Genomic DNA, 24304 nt, shown 5'->3' on the forward strand with positions numbered 1-24304 from the left:
ACTAGTAGGGATCCCTGAAGAGGTTGCGGCCATCTTCCCTCTTTGTCTCCCCAGGACTGAGAACGTCACACCTCTAGAACAAACCTAACCTCTGCAGATTCCATCATATAGGAAGTTCAGACCAGAGTCGCCTGCATCACAGCAGCCAAACACACCTTCTGATTGATCTGCTCAGTTTCTTAAGAATCTTATCCTGAACATCTCCCTTTCTAACAGTCATTTGTTCCACGTCCTGTCCACAAAATGAAATTCAAAGAAAACAACTTTAAGAAAACAATTCACCTGTGCTTCTTCTTCAGTTCTATTTCTTGTCTGTATGAGTCACTGCCAGCTGAATGGCATACATATATGGAAAAGGCTCACCTTACTCCAGCTCACACCAATAGCTCTGAGTCTGGCAGAAAGTTCATCTTTCTCCTGCAGGCCACAGCTTTTATCTGCAAGAATCTCAGGACCAGCTCGACTCAGCCATTTCAGTTTGTCACTCTGCAGTTCCAGCTCCTTCACCAAATCCTACAGAGGGCAGGAGAGAGCTATGATCAGAAGTCAACAGTAGACAAACTGTTTTAGTTCTCCTCTTGGACCGTTTACGCAAAAAAAAAAAAAAAAAAAAAAACAGAAACCCAAAAGAGCACATTTACTAAAGAATAGACATATGGAGGGCAACATGATAACAGGTTTCAAGTTTATTAATGACTTATCTCGCAAAATGGTAAGAGTCTTCTAGGCGGCTTACAATCTAAAAATTAGGGGAGGAAGATTGACGCAGACATAAAAAGTGAGGTTAGGGGGTAGAACTACAATTTGTAATAGAAAATAAAAAATGAGGGACAAAACATTGCTTTTATAGGCTACGTATGATCAGATCATTATCGAAACTATTAGATGCCGCAGCTTTGAATATCTTGATTCACTCTCTTGTGATTTCGTGCATCGACTATTGTAATGCCCTTTATAAGGGTATAACTAAAAAAGAAATACGGAGACTTCAGATAATACAAAACACTGCTGTAAAAATCATATTCAATGCAAAGAAATCTGACCATGTCACTCCCTTGTTGCAAGAAGTCCACTGGTTGCCAGTGGATCATAGAATCACTTACAAAATTATTCTGTTAACATTTAAGACTAGACAAAACAATCAGCCGGAATTTATAAATAATCTTCTTACCCCTTATATTCCTTCTAGGTCCCTAAGATCAACAGCTAATAACCTCTCCTCTATACCGTCACTGAAGTTTATATATACAATGAGATCTACCATCTTCTCAGTCACTGCCCCCTCTCTTTAGAATAGTATACCAAATGATTTACGTGAAGAATCAAATCTTAATAACTTTAAGACGAAGCTAAAGACATTTCTCTTCCTTGATGCCTTTGAGGTCTAACTGTCCTTTTAAGAGCAACTGAGTGAAAATACTACTGAGCTTACAGCAGCCCTTCCTCTTGTTTTTTCCTTAATTGTTTTCTTTTACTTTGCCTTATGTAGTTCTTGCCTTTTACCTTATGTTCTTGTTTGTCTGTGTTTTTAATAGTTTTTATAGTTAGAATTTGGTGACGTAGTGTCACTTCAAACTTATTTTATTTAAAGTTTGTCCTTTGTTTTTACAAATTTGTACACCGCCTAGAAGACTGATTGGGAGGTATAAGAAATTTTAAATAAACTTGAAACTTGATATGGGTATCTGTGTGTGCCTTCAGAGTTCAGTACTTGGAAGAGGTAGGGTTGATTGGAATAGGGATGATGTAGTCAAATTTACGTGCATTATGACTGAGTCCCTGGGCACATATGATATCCTTCACAGATAAAGACAATGTATATGCTTATATAAAGTAGCCTATCCAACTGCTCTCATACAAAGTTACACCTGTGCTGATAGGAATTAGCACATAAGTGCCAACCCTTTTCCTATTCCATCCATTTTCTGCCCCCAGAAATGTCTACATGTACTTTTTATAAAGGAAGGCACTAGGTTTCCTAAGCAGCTGCTTTTATGTATTATAGCCCAGACACCTTTAGAAAGTAATTTGCTGTTCTGCACATCCACATCAGTTCCATAATTACCCACTAAGGCACTTCTCCCATGTGCAAGCAGCAGCGTTTACACATGTACATAGTGTCATACAAGTGTAAATGTTATTACAGGAAGGGACTCGCCACTTCTGTTTTGCAAGGTGGCATGGTAGGGGTGGACAGATGGAATGGTATGGATATGCCTTGCACATCGCTGTACACCACCATTTTACAAGGGGAATCCACATTGATGTGAAACAAATATCTGAATTCCAACATTTACATGTGCCTCCAGGAGCAAGTGTAAGTGCCCCCCCCCCGCCCCGATTCCTTTGTGACATCAGATCCTTTTTAACTCCCCTCCCCACACTGATCATCTGATCTGCCACTCAGCAAGAGGCTCATCAGGTGATCATTTAACACCTCTTTTCCATTTGATTATACTCCCTACCCAATGCCCTTGATACAAGAACAGACACCATGTGCAAGACCCCCAACCCCAGCCTTACTGGGGGATTTTGGCTTTGTTTAGGGTGAGTGATCTCTAGTTGCTTCAGCTCTCCATGGTCCCACTTTCAAACAGAGACTCTGAACCCTAGCTGAAATCTTGCAGTATTACTGAAAGGGGGCCGGGAGGGGAGGAGGATTGGGTTAGGTGGCTTTGTAGGCCACAGACACACAAACCACTGCTGGTAACAAGAATCCACTGAACACCACTTTTCAAGAACAAGATTTAACATTATTGAAAAGTTCATCTTGTTTTTCCAAGAGAGAGAAATTCTGAGTTACACCTGCCACAGTGTAATCCAGGGATCTCAAAGTCCCTCCTTGAGGGCCGCAATCCAGTCGGGTTTTCAAGATTTCCCCAATGAATATGCATTGAAAGCAGTGCATGCACATAGATCTCATGCATATTCATTGGGGAAATCCTGAAACCCGACTGGATTGCGGCCCTCAAGGAGGGACTTTGACACCCCTGCTGTAATCAAATGTACCTTAATCTCTTGCAAGTTGTCATCACTGTCAGGTATGGCTCTGCTCACAGCACTGTCGGTCTTTTCCAACCAGCACTCAAATTCAGCCAGCCTCTGCCTATACTCTGTCAATTGCTGGCTTTGCCCTTTCAGCCTGTTAGAAACACAACATTAAAATGTACCATATAGTTTCCATGTGAGCTTACTTTTAAAATCCACAGTACAGCATAATATCCTCTGGTATTTAACTTGGAAAGTTCCTCCTGCTCTTTATACTTCCAGCTCAAATTGAACTGGGGCTGAAATCTGGCACTATGACCTTCATTTTGTAACCACTCAGGGATTTTTTTCCCATCAATTCTTCTTTCACCGCACCATGAGAACTAGTATGGACACTGCCATGATGGTTCTGGGCTGGGAGCCATACATCAGGCACCAAGCATGAGGCCTCCTTGCAGAACCCCACAAACAGGAGCCTGAATTCAGTCACCTAGGAGTCAATTCTATCACTGCGTGCCACAATTTAGAAGCCTAGATGCAGCCTAGAGGCATCTCAGTGCCAAGATTCCATTATGGAATACTAGTGTAAATCAGCATCAGTGTTCCTTTATTCAGGCATGCCACTTATGCCATGTCAATAGCAGTTGTAATGCACACGCCTAAATGTGGCCGTTAAGCATTTAGCTGATAGCATCCCATGAGTTACACACCTAGATGCTGGCCCCATCCATGTGTCTCTCCTGTGAATGCCCCCCCCCCCCTTACTTATACACTAAGAGAATTGTGCACAGTAGCATTACCCACATCACTAGTGGAGACTCCAGATCCAAAAAATCAGCTGATATCCACCTGTGCCTCAGAGCAGGAGAAAAGTTACCCTGCAAATTTGTTAAATTATAAGTATGTTCTCAATGTAAAGTGGGAAATACACTCAAAACTATTTTGGTCTGCACAAACCATGCCCCCTTCTCTGCATCCTGGCCATGGAGGAAAGTGTGGTGCAGTGGTTACAGCTACAACCTGAGGTTGTGGATTCAAATCCCATGCTGTTCCCTGTGACTCTGAGCAAGTCACTTAATCCTTCATTGACCCTGGTACGAGGGTCATTTCATAAATAATGCACACTTTTTTTTTTAATTTACATGTTTTGGGTTTTTTTTCAAATATTTCTTTATAATCCTTCAGTATAGTCTCCCTGCTTTGCAATGATCGAGTCCCAACGTCCGGGAAGCTTCATTATTTCATCCAAGACACCGTTTTTGTTCAGTTGCCGAATGGCTTGGGTACTGGCAAAAGAAAGCTCTTCCAGAGATGCAAAACGATGTTCACACATAGGTTGTTTCAACTTTGGAAAAAGGTCAAAGTCTGGTGGACTCATGTCTGGACTGTAGGGAGCATGACGTAATACCTCCCAGCCGTATTCGCGTAGTTTTTCAATGATGAGTGAAGAGCTCCATCTTCCCCACGACCAAAAAAATTTCAACAAGCGCAATCAAAAGTCAAACAAATGATGATTTTTGCTTATGATCATGAAGGCTTCATCATCACAGACAAAGTTCCATGTGGAAGAAGTGTCACAGCAGTGTATTATTGTGATTTTTTTTTGCAAAAAATGCGCAGAAAAATGCACAAACCCCGACCTCAGTTGCTCTTGGCTGGGCCACTCATTCTTCACGACAACGCTCTCCCACACATAAGGAATGTCGTCATTGAAAAACTACTTGAATACGGCTGGGATGTGCTACCTCATGTTCCCTACAGTCCAGACATGAGTCCACCAGACTTCGACCTTTTTCTAAAGTTGAAACAACCTATGCATGGACATAATTTTGCATCTCTGGAAGAGCTTTCTTCCACCGTTACCTGAGCCATTAGGCAACTGAACATAAACAGTGTCTTATATGAAATACTGAAGCATCCCAAATGTTGGGACTCGGGAAACTATATTGAAGGATTATAAAGAAATACTTGGAAAAAAAATAATAAAATCATGTAAATAAAAAAAATAGTGTGCATTATTTATGAAATGGCCCTCATACATTAGATAGACCGTGAGCCCACTGGAACAGATAAGGAAAATGCTTGATGTACCTGTATGTAAACCGCTTTGAGTGTGGTTGTATAACTATAAAAAATGGCGGTATACAAGTTCCAACCCTTTTGTATGTTTAAAATGTGGCTTTACGTGTGTGTTGCAATCTACATGTGTAAATATTAACACTTGGAACACCTCCCTTCAGCAAGATATCAGAGCAGTTTACAATAAAACTCATAAAACCCCTAGATATTTCTAAAATTACCTGCACTATCTATGTATCTATACTGTATATATATTGCCTTTAAGAAAATTACTCTACATCAAATCATTCTGTCAGTTAAATTAAAAGAAAAGGAGGTATCATGGTGCTTATTTTCCTATTCAGCTGCAGGCATGTATCCTGTACAGAAAGCTTTCCTGAACCTAAATCTCCATACAGATATCACCATTGACATAGCAAGTATAGGGATGACCTTCCAAGAGTTCCATAAATGAGATCTTCTCTTGGACATGTGCTCAGTAAACTTGATCTCTGGACATTACCTCTGCTGTCTGTCCGAGACCTCGGCAGAGACAGCTTTCCACCGCTTGTTTAAACACGTAAGCTTCTCTTGCAGGAAGCTTCCATCAGTGGTGGGAAGTCTCTGTATGATTCCTTCACCAGTTCGGTTCAGCGCTATGAAACTGGGCTGATGACTGTCGACTCCTTCCTCGAGTTCCTGTCACGATCACAAAGAGTAGTGCACACAGATTAAACCTCTCTGGCATGGATCTTACATTGGGTGTACATATCTACATATTAGTAGCAGAACTCTGGAGTCCCTGGATTTTTGAAACCACAGTACACTTTATTTGAGGTCACCTTCTCAGACAGATAAATTGACACATGAAGCCAGGAGAAGATCTTTTGTTGCAAAGATCTTTTGTTGCAAAGAAGTAAAGACAGTAACAAGACGTAGGGGATAATTCTGTAATAGAGCACCAATTCTATAAAATAGGCACCTACTTTTGTTTATAGAATACTAGCCTAGAATTTAGGAGTGAGCAATTATGCCAGTCACAGAGCTAATGTAAATACTTATAACTAAATGCCAGTGAGATGTGAGTAAGTTAAAGCATTCCAAGTGCAGATGTGCAAGTCCCTACACATGTACCCCCAGACTATGCCTGTGTGTATGCCCATCTGTCAAATATATGCCGTGTAATATTATAGAGGCAGAGAAAGAGAAAGTCACAAGAAGGAATTCTGGGTTAAGAGGACCCAGTAAGAGGAAGCCCTGAGAGTAGGGTGGGTGGGACTTCTAATCAGAAGTTAGCTGCAGATACATAGATAAGTCAATGATATCGTGAATGCTGGTTTAATTAAATGTAATGAGGAGTAGGTCTTCAGAATAAAGACTTTAGCATTTTTGTTGTTAATTTATAGACACTAGTGTTGATTTCCCATAAAAGCAGAGAAAGAACCGATATAAAGCAATAAATTGATATCCTGCAGCACTAATGCATGCGTACCTGAATAGATTCATGTAAACTGCTCCTTTGGGAAAACTGTATATATAGAAAACCGAATGAGTAAATAATCTGTCAGGTAATCTGTCAGGGTTAAGCACAGTCTGTGTTTGTTAAAGAAGGTTGAGGGACCTTTAAAATTCAAGTTTTTTATGCTACATATTTATCTATTTGCAATTCTTTTTCATCAACCTGCAGAATTGAGTTGGGCACACAAGTTGGTGACCTCATCCAACAGTACTGGGATGGAATTTCTCTCACATAGCTCATGACTTCAGTGTAAAGGCAGTGGTTCCCAAACATGTAAGTAGTAAGGTTATATAGCCCTCTTCAAACTTTATCTGCATTATGTAGACAGGTAATCATACCCACTTCTAGTTCCATCAGCCAATCAGAAGTGAGGATCTGCCCAAGCCCCACCTCCTTCGATGATGTTGCTAAATATCTATAATAATAATATGCTAAGCGCGCATGCGCACTCTAATCCCGTGTTCCCTGAGATCTGATCTGTCGGGATGTGGCCGGCAGAGTGCGCATGCGCGCGTCGAAGTACCGGCCAATTAACACACCGTGACTCTCTCTCCTCCCCCCCCCCACCGCCAACCCTACCCAGCACACCACTAACACGCCGCGACTTTCTGCCCCCCCTCCCCCGCCACCCTTCCCGCCACACCAGAAACTCCCGTTGACTCTCCCAGCCGACCCTCCCACCGCTACACGGCCAACAAACCTCGCAGCTCCAGCAGCGTCCCAGGCACACTAAACACGCTGCTTCGGCTCTTCTACTGGCCTAATTTCCTCTGCCACATCTGATTCCTTACTCTTATGTGAGAATGCTTCAGTCCAACAATCCCTGCCATTTCTAATCTGGGCGTTCTCTCTTGGAAGTTCATTTAGGACAGGATCCTGAAGAAGGATTATTTCCGAAAACTGAATCAGTTGAACCATTTTTGTTTCCTGGAGTACAGCTTCTGCAATTGAACCCCTTGCAAAACTCGTTTGGGGCATTCCTGCTTTTGCAGGCCGTCCACTTAAGTTAAGTCTTTTTACTACTTTTTGGATAGACTATGCAGTTATTCTACCCTGTTGTCAGTTAATGTGTTACTGCAACTTTATATAATTTTGTATGATTTATCACGAGTGTAAGATTCTATGATATGTCGGGTTGCCACCCGTGCACGGATTGAACGGTTTCCGTTCATTTGACTGACTAATCCACACTGAGATCTTCTAATCACACACAAAAAATTTTTTATTATTACTGATATTAATGTTATATACATATATATATTGTTGCAGTACACATTTTTCTGCCTCAGGCTAGTATCATATAGAACTCTTCTGTTCACTATATTAGTGCTGTTCTAGTACAATTTGGGTTTTCTTATTTTGATCAATCCAACAATCAGCACCTGAATTATTCTACGATACCATTCAAAAGGCCATCTTCTCTGTTACCATGCCCTCCGTTTGGAACGCCCTACACTTAGACATCAAATTAGAACTTTCATTGGGAAAATTTTGATCCAACATCTAAACATTTCTCTTCAAAGATGCCTTCAATACCTGAGCCCTCACTTCTTCTTCTGACATGGACAAACACTTCAGCAGAGAACCAGAAACGCTTCCTAAGAAGCGATCCCTTCCCTTTTGTACTTTCCCCTCTCCCTCTTCTCCCTTTTATTTTTTATCTCGGTGCACTTTTTACTCCCCAATGTTCTTTCCTACTTGTCAAGTTAGGTCCTGTTTGTCTCCAAATCCCCCTTTTTTAAAATCATACTTTACATTGCTTTTATTTCTATTTTAAGTTATATTTGTCTACATAATTTATTTAAGCTGTTTAGCTAAAACTTGATAGACGATATATCAAATAATAAACTACAGTGAACAGCAGTTCCATTTCAGTGATGGCAGATTTCATCACCCACATATGTGTTGTGTCTCATCAGTCCTGTTGCCTACAGAAAACAACTGTTAGGTGAGCAACATTATTTTACATATATACATACACATACAAATATTAAATTCACTCTAAGTGGAAAGATATTAAAATACTACTCATCAATTTTTAAATTTGGCTGGAAGAAACTGCAGGTTTAAAAAAGGCTTCCTGTGCATGAAGGACACAGTACTACTCGAAAGGGTCCAGAGAAGAGCGACTAAGATGGTTAAGGGTCTGGAGGAGTTGCCGTACAATGAAAGAGTAGAGAAACTGGGCCTCTTCTCCCTCGAGCAGAGGAGATTGAGAGGGGACATGATCAAAACATTCAAGGTACCAAAGGGAATCGACTTAGTAGATAAGGACAGGTTGTTCACCCTCTCCAAGGTAGGGAGAATGAGAGGGCACGCTCTAAAACTGAAAGGGGATAGATTCCGTACGAACATAAGGAAGTTCTTCTTCACCCAGGGAGTGGTTGCAAACTGGAACGCTCTTCCGGAGTCTGTCATAGGGGAAAACACCCTCCAGGGATTCAAGACAATGTTAGACAAGTTCCTGCTGAACCAGAACGTACGCAGGTAGGGCTAATCTCAGTTAGGGTGCTGTTCTTTGACCAGAGGGCTGCCGCATGAGCGGACTGCTGGGCATGATGGACCACTGGTCTGACCCGGCAGCGGCAGTTCTTATATTCTTATGATAACTGTAATAGAATGTGCAGCCGGAGATGTAAGCATGAAAGCTGTAAAACTGATATAGAGAATGAAAAGGGGAAGAAAAAATAAGCTGTAGATAACAATGATAACACATGTCAATGCTATGAGATGCACAAAATCCTTATCCACCAGATACAGAGTCTTTAATAACATTCTGATGACTGGTTTGAGGGAAATAACACATTTATTTTCCACTATTAATCCCCTAGCATGAGTAACGTCTATTACATGAGAGTGGGGTGCAGAGCTTTACTTGACAGTGAGTTTGTACAAATGGCAAGGCTGCCTCACAAGCAGATTGGTTACAAAGAACCAAACGTAAACCAAGGAACTAAAACTTTTCAAGCAACTTTTCATGTTGGATGTACCTCTACAGGCTAGTACAAAATCTAAGATGTTTTCATGTGAGCTAGATATTTAAAGGACCAATCCTAGTGGGCATAGCTGCACTTTTCAGGCACCTTTCATTTCCAAAATGCACAAGCCAAAAATAAGTTGCAGACTTAAACATGTCAGTTGGTTCTCCTAGACTCTGCCAGAATCAAACACACCTGCTGATGCATCCGAGCACTCTCCAAGTCCAGGGCACCATCCTGAGCATGGCCATCAGCCAGCAAAAGCTCCGCTTCTGTTACCCACTGTGAGAGGTCGTTAAGGTCACAATGGAACTGCCGCCATTCCTCCACTGCTCTATCAAAGCAACTGTAAGAAGGAGAACAAAAAATGTTACCTTCTAAGTTAAGAAAACTATTTAGAAACTTTGTATTTATTCATCCACTTGGCTCAAATCTCAAAATACAATGGATAATTTATAGCAGCACGAAGAGAAAGTTTACTATGCTATTTTTCTGCACGAAGATTTAGTGCACCAGAAGTAGCGATGGAGTTGGGAGTATACATTCTTCTGTTTAAATAATTCCAAAGGCAGGGATACTCGTACATCTCATTTGCCCTACCCCCACCCCCATCCAATGCTGTCTAGCATCTCCCTTCAGCATCAGACAACTTTATCCTTCCCTACTCAACCCTCCACCCCCCCACCTCCCCCCACCCCACCCCCCACGGCCTGATTCAGTAAATGGTATCAAAGATCCACACTAAGAACTTATTCTATAAAGATCTCTTAGTGCTAAGTAACCTTTATAGAATATCATGCAAGTGATCCTCAAACCCTCCAGATGACTGAATTGTCCAATAAAGCACACCCTATCCCTTCTCTCTTATGGAGAAACACATCGATATGAGAGGATACTGAATTACCTGGTGGGCAGGTCCTGTAACAATATGGTGATGTTTTCCCTTCAGGTGACCCTCCTTCTACACAGAAGGTAGGACTATGTTCTATGTCCCTGATAGTCTCCTCTTTATACCTCTGTCTGCCTCAGCAACTCCAACTCTGTTACTCTTGTCCCCAGAGACTGAACTTGTTCTCTGAGAGTTAGGAGTTCTTTGCATCGAACACACACATGTAACTTCTCACCAAATGGGAGATAATCATGCATGTAAATCTGCCCTCCAGGTGATCTAATATCGAACTCACACCAAAGATATCTCTCTAGTGGCATGTGCCCAGGAAATAGGGGTTGGGATAGTCATTGTAGTTAGTGATTTGATAATTAGGACTAATAAACCACAAAATATATTTATTTGGAGTTTAAACAAAGAAATTAATCCATAAAACTTTATCTAATATAATAAAATGATAGGCCGCGCATGCGCACTAAAAAAACGTGTTCCCTGATCCCGTCGCGGAAACACGACTGCGCATGCGCGCCCCTGGCTCTCACTGTGCACTATGCTCAAGCTGCCGCCACGGCTCCTCTCTCGAACTGCAGCAGGATCGAGAGAGGAGCTGCGGCGGGGGCTTTCAGGACAGAATATGATTACCATGTTTCTTTAGGCAGCCCCGGTTGTTTACTTGGATTCAATGTCAGCATTAGGGTTCGCCGGCCGCTAGCCGTGAGAGCCGGGTGAGGAAGGCCGCCGCAGCCTCACGGCTAGGTAGGGGGACAACACTCGCGCTTATGCTCAAACTGCCGCCACGACTCCTCTCTCGAACCACACTAGGATCGAGAGAGGAGCTGCGGCGGGGGCTTGAGCATAAGCGCCATTGTTGTCCCCCCTACCTAGCCGCGAGGCTGCGGCGGCCTTCCTCACCCGGCTCTCATGGCTGGCGAACTCTAATGCTGACATTGAATCCAAGTAAACAACCGGGCTGCCTAAAGAAACAAAGTTTCACGGTGCTTGGCCCACCAAACAATTCCTGCTGTTGCCGAAATTTGCCCCACCGTTCCTTCCCTTCCTCCATCAGGTACAGTTCAGCTCCGCCTATGTTAAAAGGAGCTGCTTTGAAATTGGAGCCCTGCCGCCACCGTAACACGTTCCCTCTGCCGCGCTCCCATATGTCAGAGAAGGGGCGGGACCAAGGCAGAGGGGAACGTGCTACAGCAGTGGCAGGCCTCCGATTTCGACGCGGCTCCTTTTAACATTGGTGGAGCTGCACTGCACCTAATGGAGGGAGGGAAGGAAAGGTGGTTGTGCGCTGTTGAGCCCCTCTTTGCCCTCAGACCCTCTCCTAACTGCTCCCTCCTGTCTCAGACCACTGGGGGAGGTGCCTGTCTTCAGCTGCCAGGATGGAGGGAGGGAAGAAGAAAGAAGGGGCCCTGGCAAGCGAGTTATCAAAAGCCAACCATAGCCTGGGACCCCTACATGGCATGACTAATGACCAGACAACAAAAGGTAAGAAAAATAATTTTATTTTCTGTTTTGTGATTACAATTTGTCAGATTTGAAATGTGTCTTGAGGGAGGCTGCCGCCGCGGCTTTGGACAGAGGGGTACCATTTTCGTGGGAGCCGGCCTTCGGAGAGGCTTAGGGTACGGGGATGGATGCGGGAGGGGCTGCCGCTGCGAAGGGCTTTGGTGGGGGAGCCAGCCAGACCGCGAGTGTGGGGCCGTTGTAAGCGCGGATTGGTCAAGGAGCCGCCGTTGTCGAGGCTTTGAAATTGCTCTCCCACCGTCACTCCCTCCCGCCCCGGCTCTGCCTCTGCCCCTGCCCAGGTTCAAAAGCAGGAGAGGCGGTCATCTAGCACCCGTTAATCTAACGGGCTTAAACACTAGTATAAGTATAAATTGATACATTTACCATCCTCTATAATAAAACCATAAGCGCGTACGCGCACTTAAGAGTTTTGTGATCACCGCCCCTGTGGTGTCTGCCTCCGTGCCGAATTCAATTTCCAAACAAGGAGGCAAGGAGAACACGCCGGCGACTCCCCCCTCCTGCCCTCACTCACCAACCGCTGCCACCGCTGCTTCTCCTCTTCAAAGCAGAGGGAACGTGCTACCAAGGTGGAGAGCGGCCTGCGAGGTTCGCTACAGCTGGCCACGATCCTCAGCAGGCTGCTTTGAAGAGGAGTAGCAGCGGTGGCAGCAGTTCGTGCCAGTAGACTAGAAGACACCAGGAAGCCGGGATGGAGGTAGGGTAAGAACGGGAGCAATACAGGCAGGGGGCAGGGGGAGAGGGCAAGGGGTGTGCTGGGGGCCAGACAACTATCATGCTTTGCTCTGGAAGGAGAAGGGGGCCACGGAGCAGGCAGGCATGGCACAACAGGGGGTCAGGGGGAGAGGGAAAGGGGGCTGCTTTGGGGGGAGGGGTGTGCTGGGGGCCAGACAGCAATCATGCTTTGCTCTGGGAGGGGGGAACAGAAGGGGGCCATGGAGCAGGCAGGCATAGCACAACAGGGGGCTAGGGAGAGACACAGACAGAAAGAATGACAGACAAGACAGACAGAAAGGAAGACAGACAGACAGCGTCCAAGGAGAGAGAGACAATAAAAAAAGACAGACAGCGGCCAAGGAGAGAGAGAGAGAAAGAAAGAAATAAAGAAAGACAGACACACACATCTATTCTAGCACCCGTTAATGTAACGGGCTTAAAGACTAGTATATTATAATGGTGTAAATTTTTATTTTAAAGATGAAGTCAGAGTTGGTACATTTATACTGACTTCTATTCCACCCAAAATTAATTCTTACTCTGACTCCACAGCCCTGCCAACAACATTGATAAATCAGACCCCTCCCTCCCCAATTCTGGAGGAAGATAAAGGTTACTTTCAAAAGTGATGCATTATGGAAGCCTGACTCCAGTTTAGACCCTCCTATCATAGAGGATTAGCTCTAGGGTTGCTCTCCTGTAGTTGGAGATCTTGATGTTACTGCCTAGACTTCACCTCATCTGTCTTGCTTTGGGACTTTGAGGGTTTTTTTAATTACATTTTTTTATTTCTCTTTTCTTTTTTATTATTTGAATTGTATCCTTCCTTCACCATTCTTGAATTTTTTTATATATCTTTACTATTTAATAATTGTTTACTCAGGTACTTTAGCTAGATTGTGAGCCTTCGGGACAGATAGGGAAGTTCTAAGAACCTAATTTTATTTTATTGTAACCCGTTTTGGGCTCCTGGGGAAGATGGGCTATAAAAATGAATAAATAAATAAATACATTTGTGCACACATAGGGCTCCTTTTACTAAGGTGCGCTAGAGTTTTTAGTGTGCGCTAACCACGCGCTAAACGAAAAATACTAATGCAAGCTTTATGGAGGTGTTAGCATTTAGCATGTGCGGTATTGTAGCGTGTGCTAAAAACACTAGCGCACCTTAGTAAAAGGAGCCTATAGTATACATTCAAATACTTACAGAGAACATTGTAATAAATGAAAGAAAAATATACCTTTTGCGGTCATTGTACATCCGGTTAATCCTGTCCCATTCTGCATTCAGCTGGCTCAAAGCATCCCCTATCTGAATGACTTCAGGTCCAGATGCTCCCAATATCACATCAGGGTGCCTTTCATGAATGGCAGCAATTTGCTCCCCCAACTTGTCCAGCATGTCCTTTACATTCTACAAGCAAGTATCAGAATTCAACCATTAGACAAGATAGCAATAACAGTCAGTATAAGACTCTGGAGACCGCACCTGCAAAAAGATATAAAAAGGATGGAGTCGGTCCAGAGGAAGGCTACTAAAATGGTGTGTGGTCTTTATCATAAGGTGTATGGGGACAGACTTAAAGATCTCAATATGTATACTTTGGAGGAAAGGCGGGAGAGGGGAGATATGATAGAGACGTTTAAATACCTATGTGGCATAAATGCACATGACTCGAGCCTCTTTCATTTGAAAGGAAGCTCTGGAATGAGAACACATAGGATGAAGTTAAGAGGTGATAGGTTCAGGAGTAATTTAAGGAAATACTTTTTACAGAAAAGGTGGTAGATGCATGAAATAGTCTCCCAGAAGAGGTGGTGGAGACATGCATGGGATAGGCACGTGGGATCTCTTAGAGAGAGGAAGAGATAATGGTTACTGCAGATGGGCAGACTGGATGGGCCATTTGGCCTTTATCTGCCATCATGTTTCTATGTAATCAAATACTTCATAAAACAAATACCATGTGAATGGAAGAAGTGTCCATGAACTCTGAGGCAGGAATATTCTGACCATCGAGCAATGTGGTCACCTCTAATCTACTAGCCTATGAAAAGGAGAAATGATTCCTGGGAAATTAAGTCCATTTCTGAGCAAGAAATGAGTGTGTTACAAACAAGAAACCATACAAACCCATTTTTCTCCAATCATGAGCAGAATCGCACCAATTACTACATACCCACGACATTTCCAGGAATCCTACTCAATTAATTTAGAGCTTTTTATCATCTCAGTAGTTTGAATGGTCAGTGCTGTATAGTAAAGAAAGTGCCCAGTTCAATTGCTAGATTGGGACATATGCTTCCCAGGTTGCCCAGACTGTAGAGGCTGTAAAGATAGTGTTCACAGCCCTTGAGGTGGTGAGGAAAATGACCTGTCATCATAATGTGGTAATGACATCAAAATAAGAACATAAGAGTTGCCATACTGGGACAAACCAAAGGTCCATCAAGCCCAGTATCATGTTTCCAACAGTGGTCAACCCAGGTCACAAGTATCTGGCAAGATCCTAAGAAATAAAATAGATTTTATGCTGCTTATCCTAAGAATAAGCAGTGGATCAGAGTCAGGCCCCTAACTGCAAGAGTTCAAAGGGAATCGTGCAACAATGACCACTGCAACAACCCAACTGAGTACATTTGGAAGGAGAAGGCAGGAAGACAGAACATGGATAAATATCCCTACATAATTTGAGCAAAGCTTCATGGTGCTATATCCCAGGCAGACTCTAATTAATGTGGAGAGGGGAGAAAAAAAAAAGAGCAGGAGAGAGCTACCAGATTCAAAAAGAGCCAAATCTTCTTAATACAAGTAATACCAGGTAGACACTGAGAATTTGCCAAGAGCAAGAGGCTGATGAAGGGGAGAGAGCATGGGAAAATTGTGTTTCTTACCTGATAATTTTCTTTTCTTTAGTCATGCCAGATCAGTCCAGTGCAAATGAGTGGCAACAGAGAAAAACTAGTCCCAAGAGCTTCATCCTTTAAAGGTTCTGCACAGTCTAGAATGTTCAGCAATGATGTTCATAATAATTATAGCTGACAATTAGAAAAGACCAAAGCTAACATGCTGCTGAGGCTACACTTTTAACATTAAAGAATGAGGCTTATATTCAACTGACATACAGGTATTTCACCAAGTCAGATATGAGGCATTCATGTGAAGGAAATGAAAAGTAGAAGCTGTTATCACTTAAGGAAAACCAGAGAGGGAGGGCTTCTGGACTGGTCTGGCATGACTAAAGGAAAGAAAATTATCAGGTAAAAAAATCTTCCCTTCCATCTTGTCTATGCCAGACCAGTCCAGAATGAATGGGATGGAGCAAAACAAGCCCCAGTTAGGGTGGGACATAGGACAAAGAAAAAAAACCAACAGAGAAGCAGTGAACTTCAGTATTAGCGAATGGGAGTTACATTTTGGAAGAACTAAACATAGTGATGAAGCCATTATCTAGAACAGGGGTAGGGAACTCCGGTCCTCGAGAGCCGTATTCTAGTCAGGTTTTCAGGAATCCCCCAATGAATATGCATGAGATCTATTTGCATGCACTGCTTTCAATACATATTCATTGGGGAAATCCTGAAAACCTGACTGGAATACGGCTCTCGAGGACCGGAGTTCCCTACCCTGATCTAGAACAACGAAAATGTCTAATAACAAGAGCAGGAATTATCAAACAAGGTATATATCAAAAACACACAAACCAATGGATGAAGTTATGTGATACAGAGGAAAGCAGAAACAGGATGTTAGTCCCAGAATAATCAGCAAGGCTGTATAGATGATGAACACCATAGACAGGAAAATGTGAAGGCCCATGTCTCAGCAAGGAGCCATGCTATACTACCAAGACTCAAAACACCTCCAAGAGAAGAGGTATGCACAAAATGGAAGACTGGAAAGACACTAAACAAGTAACCAAAGGAAGATCACTCGTTAAAAAAGTTGCAGCATAAGAACATAAGAATTGTCAGGATCCTGTTTCCAATAGTGGCCAACCCAGGTACCAAGTACCTAGCTAGATCCCGAGTAGTAAAACAGATTTTATGCTGCTTATCCTTGGAATAAGCTGTGGATTTCCCCAAGCCATCTCAATAATGGTCTATGGACTTCTCTTTTAGGAAATTATCCAAACTTTTCTTAAACCTCGCTAAGCTAACGATTTCACCACATTCTCCAGCAACAAATTCCAGAGTTTAATTACATATTGTGCGAAGAAATATTTTCTCCAGTTTGTTTTAAATCTACTAAGTAGCTTCATTCGCATGTCCCCTAGGTCCTAGAATTTTTGGAAAGAATGACCAAGCAATTCATATTTACCCTTTCTACTTCACTCATTAATTTATAGACCTCTTATCATATCACCCCTTCAGCTCACTCTTCTCCAAATTAAAGAGCCCTAGCCACTTTACTTTTCCTCATAGGGAAGTTGTCCCAAACCTTTTATCATTTTTGTCGCACTTCTCTGTACTTTCTTTAATTCTGATATATCTTTTTTGAGATATGGTGACCAGAACTGCATACAGTATTTGAAGTGCAGCCACACCAAAGAACAATACACAGACATTAGAACATTTTCAACTTTGTTTTCCATTCCTTTTCTGAAAATTCCTAACATTCTATTTCCTTTCTTAGCAGCTGATGCATATTGAGCTGAGGGTTTCAACATATCCTCAACATTGACACCTACATCCTTCTCCTGGGTAGTGACTTCTAATATAGAACCCAGCATCACATAACTATAGTTTGAGTTCCTCTTTCCCACATGCATCACTTTGCACTTGCTCACATTAAACGTCATCTGCCATTTTTACACACAGTCTTCCAGTCTCATAAGGTCCTCTTGCAATTTTTCACAATAACATAGTAGATGACGGCAGATAAAGACCTGAATGGTCCATCCAGTCTGCCCAACCTGATTCAATTTAAATTTTTTAATTTTTTTCTTCTTAGCTATTTCTGGGCAAGAATCCAAAGCTTTACCCTGTACTGTGCTTGGGTTCCAACTGCCGAAATCTCTGTTAAGACTTACTCTAGCCCATCTACACCCTCCCAGCCATTGAAGCCCTCCCCAGCCCATCCTCCACCAAACGGCCATATAAGGACACAGACCGTGCAAGTCTGCCCAGTACTGGCCTTAGTTCAATATTTAATCTTATTTTCTGATTCTAGATCCTTTGTGTTCATCCCACGCTTCTTTGAACTCAGTCACAGTTTTACTCTCCACCACCTCTCTCGGGAGCACATTCCAGGCATCCACCACCCTCTCCGTAAAGTAGAATTTCCTAACATTGCCTTTGAATCTACCACCCCTCAACCTCAAATTATGTCCTCTGATTTTACCATTTTCCTTTGAAAAAGATTTTGTTCTACGTTAATACCCTTCAAGTATTTGAACATCTGAATCATATCTCCCCTGTCTCTCCTTTCCTCTAGGGTATACATATTCAGGGCTTCCAGTCTCTCCTCATACGTCTTCTGGCGCAAGCCTCCTATCATTTTCGTCGCCCTCCTCTGGACTGCCTCAAGTCTTCTTACATCCTTTGCCAGATACGTCTCCAAAACTGAACACAATACTCCAAGTGGGGCCTCACCAATGACCTGTACAGGGGCATCAACACCTTCTTCCTTCTACTGACTACGCCTCTCTTTATACAGCCCAGCATCCTTCTGGCAGCAGCCACTGCCTTGTCACACTGTTTTTTCACCTTTAGATCTTCGGACACTATCACCCCAAGGTCCCTCTCCCCGTCCGTGCATATCAGCTTCTCTCCTTCCAGCATATACGGTTCCTTCCTATTATTAATCCCCAAATGCATTACTCTGCATTTCTTTGCATTGAATTTTAGTTGCCAGGCATTAGACCATTCCTCTAACTTTTGCAGATCCTTTTTCATATTTTCCACTCCCTCTTCGGTGTCTACTCTGTTACAAATCTTGGTATCATCTACAAAAGGGCACACTTTCCTTATATCCCTTCAGCAATGACACTCACAAACATATTGAACAGGATTGGCCCCAGCACTGATCCCTGAGGGACTCCACTACTCACCTTTCCTTCCTTAGAGCGACTTCCATTAACCACCACCCTCTGGCGTCTGTCCGACAGGCAGTTTCTGACCCAGTTCACCACTTTGGGTCTTAACTTCAGCCCTTCAAGTTTGTTCAACAGCCTCCTATGAGGAACTGTATCAAAGGCTTTGCTGAAATCCAAGTAAATTACATCTAGTATATGTCCTTGATCCAGCTCTCTGGTCACCCAATCAAAAAATTCAATCAGGTTCGTTTGGCACACATATTTAATTATCTCACTAGTTATTACCATCTCTAGATCATTGATAAATATGTTGGGGGTTAGCGCCCAAGAAAAGGTTCTGGGTGTCATTGTATTTTTTACTATTGGTTTTTACACATTATTATTGTTAAAATTCTCTTCTTGTATTTACATTTTTGTAATCACATCGAACCGAAAGGCATTTGCAGTATATAAATATTATATTATATTATATTATTGTAGACAATACAATGAAACCTTCTGCCCAATGTGCAGATGGCGCCAAAAAAGCAAACAAGATGCTAGGAATTATTTTAAAAGGGATGGCTAACAAGGCTAAGAATGATATAATGCCTCTGTATCTCTCCATGGTGTGACCTCATCTGGAGTATTGTGTTTGATTTTGGTCTCCTTATCTCAAGTAAGATATAGCTGCATTAGAAAAGGTTCAAAGAAGAGCAACCAAGATGATAAAGGGGATGGAACTCCTCTCGTATGAGGACAGACAAAAAAGGTTAGGGCTCTTCAGCTTGGAAAAGAGACAGATGAGGGGAGATATATGACTAAAGCCTACAAAATCCTGAATGGAGTAGAACGGGTACAAGAGGATCGATTTTTCACACCATCAAAAATTACAAAGACAAGGGGACACTCGAAGTTACAGGGAAATACTTTTAAAATCAATAGGAGGAAATATTTTTTCACTCAGAGAATAGTTAAGCTCTGGAATGCATTGTCAGAGGTTATGGTAAGAACGGATAGCGTAGCTGGTTTTAAGAAGGGTTTGGACAATTTTCTGGAAGAAAAATCTATAATTTGTTATTAAGAAATACATGGGGCAAACCACTGCTTGCTCTGGATTGGTAGCATGGAATGTTGCCACTCTCTGAGTTTTGGCCAGGTACTAGTGACCTGGATTGGCCACTGTGAGAATGGGCTACTGGGCTTGATGGACCTTTGATCTGACCCAGGAAGGTTATTCTTATGTTAAAAAGCAGTGGTCCCTGAGGAACCCCACTATTTACTCTTCTCAATTGAAAATATTGACCATTTAAACCTACTCTCTGTTTTCTGTTTTTCAACCAGTTCTCGGTCCATAAAAGGACATCACCTTCTATCCCATGACATTCTAATTTCCTCAGAAGTCTTTAATGAGGTACTTTGTCAAATGCCTTTTGAAAATCCAAATACACAATATTAACCGGTTCACCTTTATCCACATGTTCATTTACCCCCAAGAGAGAAAACTGGAAGGAGGGATGACCACTCTCTCCTGCCAATGGAGCCCCCCCCCCATCAGTGCCTTAGGCTGCTCCCTCTGTATTCCATGTAATGCATAGGGTGGGGCCTAAGGTGCTGAACTGACATCTCTGAAAAATCTCTGCCACCTTGCTGCCCCATTAGGATGATGCCACATAGTGACATATAAGGATGCCAACAAAACCACTTTTTTATGGACACAGATGCAGTCAATCAATTATATCAAATATAAACATGCTGCTGTAAGTATTGTACGAAAGCTGCCACCTCTTGCAAACTGCATGCAACATACATGTTATGCCCTATTGACTTTTGGATGTTCTTTTTGATTCACACACAGACTTGTGAGACTCCTGAAGCAGGCCATTTGGGCCGAAACATGCGCATGTAGAGTCCATATTTGTTGAATTAAAGAATAAAGAATTTTGTGAAATACTGAGTTCACCAGTCTTTTTTTTGGACTTATCCACTCCATCATGTTTGAGTATTGATCTTGTGGATTTGACTCTCCTGTGTTTTCCTGTCAATATTTCCATTAACATAATATTCCCCAACCTCTGTATCAAATAAGCTGCAGTTATAGAACTAATATTGGGTTCTACTATTCCATCCCGTAAGTTGGGGAACAACTTTGGGTTCCAGTATTTCTTGGGCTCAAAAGTTGTCTGAAGTTCCTTATCCATTTGAATCAGGTATGTCTGAACCTTCAGGTACTCCCACCATACATATATATAGGCATCTTGCTGTCCACATCTCTTCCAACACATAGGAGAATAAGTAGATGAGATCTTATGAAGGCAAATGGAGGTCATATATTATCTATGTAAAATTTCTTAATTTTAGTGGATACTAATATTTTTTTGGATCACTGGATGATTAACCCACAGCACTGTTCTCACAATTAGAGCTAAACCAAGGGTATCATATGCCTTAGGTTAGTGTCCTTCTGAACAAGGCCCAGAGGCCACTGGCAGCCCCATGAGACTTCTACAGTGGTCCCCATAATTCTAATTTTATTTTCTCTTTCTGTCTAAGTTTCCAAGTTTACTTAACATTTGATATACCACATTGGCAAAAGCATCTATGTGGTTTGCATTTCATTAAGACAATATAGTGTTTGAAATGAATTTACCTTCAATGAATCTTCCTGAGTGGAAAAGTCCTCATAGATGCCACTGTTCAGCTCTGGCGTATTCAATGACAGCTCAACATCAGCCATGGCAAGTAGAACTTTGTTGATCTCAACTATGTAATTGGAAGGGAAAAGTGAAGGCCAAAATCTGGGCTGGTAAACACCAGCTGTATTTCGCTGAGCAGCAGGTACCTTAAAAAAAAAAAAAAAAAAATCAATCCTTATAAACACGAAAGCTATAAACAAAATAGTTCAAGGGTGGCATTAGCTAGCTCTTATTTTATGTGGGGGAAAGGGAGACCAGAGAGGAGCTTCTTTTCATATTATTGATAGGAATAGCTTAATATTTAAATTGTACATCCTTTTCTAACATGCAGAAATCAAACAGTGTCACAGCCCTTAATACCAATGCCTATGCCTGAAACACATTTGTCTATGCCTTTGCCTACTGTTGAATCTCTTGGTTTCCTTCAGTATCTCCCACGTACAGCATTCTCTTGGGACTTGTCCTCACAGAAACACTGCACAGAGAAGAGCCCTATTAATTCCAGATATCCCATAACTTGCAGAGCCAGTCTCTATTCAGAAGGAAAGTACATTACATTAGTGATTTCTATTCCGCCATTACCTTGCGGTTCAAGGCGGATTACATATGAGTTCTCAGTGCATTTAGGAGTACATTAGGAGTTGTCTGGCCATTTTTTGGAGGTGCTAAAGGGTGAAGTGGATTGCAAATAGGGCTTGAAATGGATCTTGCTGTGTTAGTTTGTCTTTATGGAGTTTTTGAATAGCAGGGTTTTTATTTCTTTTTTGAAGGTTTTGTAGTCTGCGGTCGAGATCAGTAAATTGGAGAGTTGGTGGTCTAGTTTTGCTGCTTGGGTGGCTAGGAGGTCATCGTACATTTTTTTTCGTTTTACGTTTTTGATTGGAGAGTGCGTGAATGGTGCGTGGGTTATTCTTGGTTGTGGTGGTTTGAATTAGTCAGTTGTTCCAGGAGGCTGGGCTGTCTCCATTTATGGCTTTGAATAGTAGGCAGTAGAATTTGAAGAGTATTATTGCTTGTATTGGGACCTAGTGTGAGTTGAGGTATGCTGCTGTGATGTGGTCGGATTTCCTCAGTGAACAGAATAGAACACTTGCCTTCCAAGCAGGTCAACTAAATGATTGGCTAGGCAATATTATCTCGCGCTCCTCATCCTACCTAAATTTCAGAAAATTATTAAAAACAAACCTGTTTAACCGATTTGTACCCTAAGACCTCTTGCCCGACCTCTTGTTTCCCAAGATCCCTTATGCCTTCCTCTGTATCCTGCTTACCTATATATATTGTACCTATATATTGTACCTGTTTCCTGCTTACCTATATACATTGTATCTATATTCGCTGATTGTACCTATTGGCTGATTGTCCAGCCCTTCTTTGTTGTAAACTGCCTCGAACTATTACGGCTTTGGCGGTATATAAGAATAAAATTATTATTATTATTAGATAAGTCTTAGAGCTGTATTTTGTACTGTTTGTAGTTGTTTTATCATGGTTGTGGGGCAAGGGAGATAGAGGATTTTGCAGTAGTCTAGTAGACCTAAGACTCGAGATTGGACCACTAGCTGGAATTGTTTTCTGTCGAAGAATTTTTGAACTTGGCTTAGGTTTCTCATGACTGTGAATGATTTTGTATTGTTTTGTTGATTTGTGGCTGCATGGTACAGCCTCTGTCTATCAGCATTCCCAGAAGTTTTAGAATGGGTTGAATGGGGTATGTGATAGAGTTTATTACAAGGTTTGTTAAGATTGGGGTTTTGCTATTTTCGAGGAGGATGAATTTTGTTTTGTCAGGATTTAGTTTCAGTTTGTGCTCTTTCATCCATGTTGCTACTGTTTCTAGTGTTCTGTGCGTGTCTGTCATGGAGGGTGCTGGTTGGTCAAAAGGAAGGAGGATGGTGATGTCATCTGCATAGCTGTAGGAGGTCAGGCCTAGTTTGTCAAGGCAGGTGCCAAGGGAAGCAAGGTTGAAGAGTGTGGGAGATAAAGGTGATCCTTGGGGTACGCCACAGGGATTGGATTTGTTTATCTTTACACTGTAAGTTCTGGATTGTAGGAATCCTTTAAACCATGATAGTGCCTTGCCTGTGATTCCTATTGAGTCTAATATTTGAAGTAGGATGTCATGGTCTACCAAGTCAAAAGCTGCGGATAGATCAAGTTGAATAATTAGCATTTTTTTGCCTATGCTGAGGTGTTGTCTAGCAGTGTCCATGAGGGATCCTAGTAGTGTCTCACTGCTGTAATTGGTTCTGAAACCAGACTATGTAGGATGGAGTAGGTTGTGGTTTTCTAGGTATACGGTTAGGAGTTTAGCTACAAGGCCTTCCATTAGCTTGACGTAAAGTGGTATTGAGGCTATGGGTCTGTAGTTGGAGGGTTGATCTATTGCTTCTTTGGGGTCTTTTAGGATCAGAGTGATGATGAGATCGTGTGGGAAAAGGCTGTCTGTGAGCAAGGTTTCTATCCAGTGTAAAAGGAGGGTGCGGAATAACAGGTAAGGGGGGGCAGTGGTTGAGGTCACAGACTGTGTGGCTGTATTTATTGTAGAGTCTGTTTAGGTCCAACCAGTGTATAGTGCAGAAGTGGGACCAGGTTCTGTCTGCTGCAGCTGATTCTTTTTCTGGGGGGGGGGGGAGTATTGAGATCTCTTCTAGGTGGGTAGGGGTTCCAATGAATGTAGCCCTGGTAGTTGCGATTTTGTTTTTGAAGAATTCCGCTAAAAGGGTGGCTGAGGGAGGGAGAGTGTCATTATTAGTCAGGTAGGGTTTGGTGTCTGTGAGTTCTTTTAGTAGTTAGAATAGTTTTTTTGTGTCTTGAGATTCTCTTCCTATTTGGTTTGAGTAGAATGTCTTTCTTTTTTCTTTCAGTTTTTGTTTGTATTGTTAGTTTAGTTTTATCCATGCTGT

The 24304-nt window shown here is 42.3% G+C and overlaps 1 protein-coding gene across 3 annotated transcripts in view; it reads right to left on the reverse strand.

Annotated features, from left to right (window-relative positions):
* UTRN (utrophin) overlaps positions 1–24304 on the reverse strand; it is a 1286828-nt gene that overhangs the window by 812533 nt on the left and 449991 nt on the right. For all 3 annotated transcript variants that reach the window (XM_033935605.1, XM_033935603.1, XM_033935604.1), the window contains 6 exons: positions 21353–21544; positions 13927–14099; positions 9739–9889; positions 5570–5745; positions 3010–3142; positions 364–513 (listed from right to left, as the gene is read on the reverse strand). In XM_033935605.1, the coding sequence (XP_033791496.1) occupies positions 364–513; positions 3010–3142; positions 5570–5745; positions 9739–9889; positions 13927–14099; positions 21353–21544 (975 nt within the window). The remainder of the gene's footprint in view (positions 1–363; positions 514–3009; positions 3143–5569; positions 5746–9738; positions 9890–13926; positions 14100–21352; positions 21545–24304) is intronic.

This window comes from Geotrypetes seraphini, chromosome 3 (genome assembly GCF_902459505.1).
Source record: "Geotrypetes seraphini chromosome 3, aGeoSer1.1, whole genome shotgun sequence".
NCBI lineage: Eukaryota > Metazoa > Chordata > Amphibia > Gymnophiona > Dermophiidae > Geotrypetes > Geotrypetes seraphini.